Source organism: Nilaparvata lugens, chromosome X (genome assembly GCF_014356525.2).
Source record: "Nilaparvata lugens isolate BPH chromosome X, ASM1435652v1, whole genome shotgun sequence".
NCBI lineage: Eukaryota > Metazoa > Arthropoda > Insecta > Hemiptera > Delphacidae > Nilaparvata > Nilaparvata lugens.
The window spans coordinates 65267482-65272950 of record NC_052518.1 but is presented as its reverse complement, the minus strand read 5'-3'; the positions used below and the strand labels follow the sequence as shown (position 1 = coordinate 65272950).

Here is a 5469-nt window from a genome sequence, read left to right as displayed (position 1 = left end):
CTAATTGAGTGATTTGCTGTACACGATTAGCAACAAAAATCTGCAGTTTGTAAGTAGGTGTATTGATCCAGTCCAAGGCGGTTTTGGAATCAGTGTAGAGACGAATTTCCAGCAGGTTGTATTCTGATAGAGTTGGTAAATGACAGATACAAGTTGTGCTAACAAGAGACAGCCTTTCAATTCCAATCGAGGGATTGTTAGGGTTTTGAGGGGTGCAACATGACTCTTGGCGGCAATAAGACGACAATCAATAAAGCGGTTTTCAACTTCTTCATGAAGGTACAAGCAGGCGGCATATCCTTTCTCTGAGGCATCGGCGAATCCTAACAGTCTAATTGAGGAATGGGAGCAAGCTAACAGTCTTGGTATGCGAATCTGGTGTAACTGGTTGATAGCGGTAACCAAGGATTTCCAATGAGTTAATAGTGGTGTAGAAATTTCATCATCCCATCCAAGGCGTTCAGACCACAGAGTGCGCATGAATAACTTAAACAGTAGAATAAGCGGTGATAGCCAACCCAGTGGGTCATAAATTCGTGCAATGAAGGCGAGTATTGTTCTTTTCGTGCTTCTTTCAGAAAAGGCAGAGATGAAATATTGGAAATCATCGGCAAGCGGACTATACACAATACCAAGGACTTTGGCGGTTGCAGTATCATCAAACAGGCATTCCTGATTGCTCAAATATTCGGGCGACATATGCTCAATCAACTCAGGTGTGTTGGAATTCCATTTCCTCAATTCGAAGGAGGCGAGTGACAATAACTCATTGAGTTCTTTGATAAGTGAATGTGTGGTATTCAGGTCATTGCTTCCGCCAAGTATGTCGTCGACATACGTTTGCGACTTCAGTACTTGACTGGCGAGTGGGAAAGCTTCACCTTCGTCCTCCACTAATTGTTGCAGAGTACGCTGAGCAAGATACGCGCTAGAGAATAATCCATAAGTCACTGTTAACAGTTCAAATTCTTGAATTTTTTCTTGGTGGGTGGGTTTCCAAAATATATGTTGATGCTGGCAGTCTTCAGGTCTCAGCAAGATTTGTCTGTACATTTGTTTGCAGTCTGCAAGGATGACAAAGCGGTATGAACGAAAGCGGGTTAACACTTGGACTATGTTTGTTTGAAGTTTAGCTCCAGGTAGCAGCACATCGTTAAGTGAGAGCCCATTGGCGTCTTTGCTAGATGCGTTGAAAACAACTCGAATTTTTTGAGTGTTGTCGTTTTTCTTGAATATTGCGTGATGTGGTATGATGTAATCTACAGCAGAATCAGCGATTTTCAAGTGACCTAAGTCACGATACTCATGCATGAAGTCAGAGTATTTGGTTTCGAGTTCATCAGATTGACTCAGTTTTTTCAGTAGTCCTAACTGATTGCGGTATGCTTTGCTGCGGTTATTGCACAGAGCGGGAGCGCCAGGTTTGAAAGGCAGTGCCACAACATACCTTCCTTCAGAGGTGCGATAAGTAGTGGATCGGTACAGTTTCTCACACAACTCGTCTTCAGGTGATGACTCTTTTCGAACAGGGATGGCCTCTTCGGTTTCCCAAAATTTGTTCATGATGGTGTTGAGCTGTGCTTCCTGTGCAAACATAGTGCAAATGAGCTGCATTTCATTGAGCGGTGCGGGCGAGTCCTCAATATTCAATCTACCACTTAAAACATAACCAAAGATTGTGGCAAAGGCGGCAGGGTTACCAGGAATAATGGAATTTTCTGCGGATATAAAGATGTTGGAGTATAAATCAGCACCAATCAGTAGGTCGATTTCAGCAGGCTTATCAAAATTAGGATCAGTGAGGTCCAGATGCGCAAACGAATTCTTTAGTGCGGGGTGAAGCGGAAAGACAGGAAGATTGCCAGCAATTTGATCTAATACAAGAGCTTCAGTAGAAAGAGCAATATCAAATTGAGGTTCGGACAATATTCTTAACTGCACGATGCCTTTGACAGATGTCCTTTTTTCAGAGATTCCATTCAGTTGGATTTGAGCGGGCACAACAACTAAACCCATTGCGGTGGCAGCTCGGGTGGTGATAATGGAGCGCATGGAACCAGAGTCCAACACAGCACGCAACAAGAAGGGTTGATTGTATTGGTTCAGAACTGTAACGACAGCGGTTCCAAGTAGAGCAGAAGCATGTACGGCCTTCACCTGAGTGCAGCCACTAAAAGTGTGTGGTATAGAAGATAGAGAACTGTTTGTTACATATTGTGCACTGGAGGCAGGGCTTGAACTTACGGGCGGAGATGCACAACTGTTGACTGGCGGCGAACTGGTAGGCAGATTAGATCTGATAGCCAGGTTTGGTGCGCTGCTAGAAGGTGCATGATAAGAGCTTACTGGCGGTTGCGGTGGGGCAGCGGCAAAAGTCGGCACAGGTAGCGGGCTGAAACCAGGAGGAGGCGCAGGGTGCGCAGCGTTTCGGCTAGTACCGGTATGCGGGCGTCCATATTGATTTGGTGCTTGGTGCGGCTCAGCAAACCGATGTTCAGAGCATTGTTCTTTAAAAAGTAATGATTGAAGATTATTAGCGTTGTTGCACAGAAGCATATGATGGTGATTAGAGCGGCAGTTCTTGCAGCAAATCGTTGAGTTGCAATTTGCTTTCAGGTGAGATCCTAGGCAAACAAAGCACCTTTTGTGTTACTTTACAATTTGATTGCATTTGGATACTGATTCTCTTTTGAAAATGTCGCATCTATACAATTGATGTTGTTCTGAACAAAGAACACAAATGCCACCACTGATTGGATACCCAGTTTTAGTTGAAGAAAAGGGCTGCTTTCTCTGTTGATAATTACTTGTACTAGGTTCAGCTTTAACAGAAATGGGATCTACATATTCAATGCTGGCGCTAATTACTTGTTCGTATTTGCGGGTTAGTGCGGTCACTTCCAGAGATTTTTCTTGACTAGCCACAAAACTCAATAAACGGTCAAAGGTGGGAACTTGATCATCTGGTATGGATTCTTCAAATTTCGTGCGGACAGAAAGCGGTAATTTGCGGATGCACATCATGGTAATCAAAAAATCAGCTTGGTTCAGGTTCATGTTAAATAGCGATCATTTGGCTGAGTTGAGCTCGATAGAAAATTTTTTCAAAGTTTCAGCTAGAGTAGCAGAAGGAACAAAGGTATCGAATTTATTATATAAACTATATGCTTGATACCGGATATTTTTGTATCATTTGTGCAAGCTGTCATAGGCAGCTTTGTAGCATTCAGCGGTGTTGGCGTAATTTTGAACCAAGGTCAAAGCGTCACCACTTAAATATGAAGTTAGAAGATGGTATTTGGCCTCACTGGAATAGTCTTTACTGGTGTGAACAGCAGCATCAAAAACATTTTTGAAAATATTCCATTCATGAGGTTCGCCTGAAAATGTAGGTATCTGCAACTGAGGTTTCACAAAATTATTAATTGGTAGTTCATTAGCGGTAACAGTAGGTTTAGGAATGGTATCAACCAGCTTGATACTATCAAATCTGGTTTGGAATTGGATTTGCAGTTCAGCAAACTCCAAGATAACTTCCTCAGATAGCGACTCTTTATCTGTTGCCTCATATTCACTCATTAATTTATCAAATTTTTTATCCAGACCAAAATAAAATTCGCTACAAGTCATAGGTACTTGTTCATTGTACTTATCAGCTAGAGAAGATATCGATTGGTGCAACCTTCTTAGCTTATTCAATAATAGAAAATTCGACGCCATGGTTGTTATGAATAATCGTACAGAAATAGAAAAATAGGTTACCAGATTGAAATTTACAACCGAAAAAGTTCAGATTAGCGGTCAAAACAGTTTAAGTTAATGGCCGAAAAAGTTCGTATTTAATAAGAAATAGTTCAAGATCACTGTTCAAAATCAATAGTTCGTAGATCAATGTTCACAATTAATAAAGGATAGGCGGTAATTCACTACGTTTAGCGGTAAGAAAACATACAGTTAGTGGTAAAAGCTTGTAGCTTACTGTTAGACACTGAAGTTCAAAACCAAAACAAAACTTTTTAGGTTATGTCGAACCGGGTGTAAAAGTTCGATTGTTAACAGCTCAATAGTCGATATCATAAATCACTAATCGATGTTTTCAAATTTTGATACAAGATGGCGGTCGAAAGCGTCCGAATCGAAAATTTACGATTTTCCAAGAAAACTCACAAAGAAACTCTCAGAAAAAATTGAAATGAGCGTTTTCACTGTTCGTAGGTCGCTTTTCCTCCAATATGTGGCCGCGGTGGACCAGTCTCGTGTTAGAGCCAATGAGGTGGACTTCTAAACATGTTACTTAGTAGCTCAGAAAATAAAATTGTTACCTTTAAAAGCGTCTCGTTCGGGTATGGCGGGTTCACAGTGGACTGTAAGAGCGGTCTCCTCGTTCTGGTAGGCGGTAACACGTTCAGATAATCAGGAATTCACTTGCACTGGCGATGATTAATACATGGGGAATACATGGGCCCATGTTGCTGTGAAGAGATTACACAAAGAAGATCCAATCTAGATGTTTAGCGGAGTACTCTAACAATAACTTTTCCTAACTAGTCGCGGTAGTAGTTTAAATTCGAACAAGCGAGGCGGTAACACATTTATTAACTTCTTTAAAGGGAGAAACAATCGTGTAGCGTCGTAGCACAAGCTTCCTCGAACAGTTACAAAGCGGAAGAGGACTGTGAGCAAGAAAGGTGGGGGAAAACAGGGAGAACAGTGCCAACTATGGGAGTAGCATGCTAGATGGCCGTGGGTGAGCGCAGTCGATTCAAATATGGCAAGATATGGCTTGGCCCATACACTCAACACTTGAATGTCTTTGTTCTGCTGGTGAAAGTATCCTTGAGAAGAATGCAACTGGACAGTTTGATTGAGTCAAAGTAGCAGCAATGGTGCTCTCAGATGCATCAGTTTCCACAATGAATTGTGCTTCAGGGTCAATGCAGCTTACTACAGATCCAATTATTTCACTTTTTATAGTTTCAAACGATTGTAACCCTGCTTTAGACAAGGGAAATGCAGTACGGGCAAGAGGAATCACCTTAGTGGCATAATCTGGTATTAGTGATGCATAATGTGAAAACATACCAAGGGTCCTCCTCAGCAATGCAGTGTCTCTAGGCGGAGGTAAATTTTTCAGTGGTTCCAATCAGCTGGGGTCAGGCTTGATAGTTTTGTTAGATATATGATAGCCCAGCAAGTTGATCGATTTCAGTGAAAATGAAGACTTCTCATTATTGATAGTTAGGTTGTATTTGTTTGCAGCGTTGATAAACTTTTTCAAGTTTATATCGTGTTGCTCCTGTGTTTTGCCACAGATTGTAACATCATCAAGGTAAGCATAAGTGTCTTGTAGCTGTTCAGACCGTATAACTTGGTCAATTACACATTGGAACACTGCCACTCCATTAGTGACCCCAAAAGGAATGCGTTTAAACTGGTAGAGTTGACCACATGCCTCAAATGCTGTGTAGT

The 5469-nt window shown here is 41.7% G+C and overlaps 1 protein-coding gene across 1 annotated transcript; it reads right to left on the bottom strand.

The window, feature by feature from the left end:
- LOC120354638 lies at positions 1-2556 on the bottom strand. The gene has a single exon (XM_039442007.1). It carries the CDS (start codon positions 2554-2556, stop codon positions 1-3), a length of 2556 nt encoding a protein of 851 aa, XP_039297941.1.
- Positions 2557-5469: the final 2913 nt, after the last annotated feature.

Coding starts and splice junctions, on each gene's coding strand:
- LOC120354638 (XM_039442007.1), bottom strand. CDS start 2,556: ATGCTTCTGTGCAACAACGCTAATAATCTTCAATCATTACTTTTTAAA.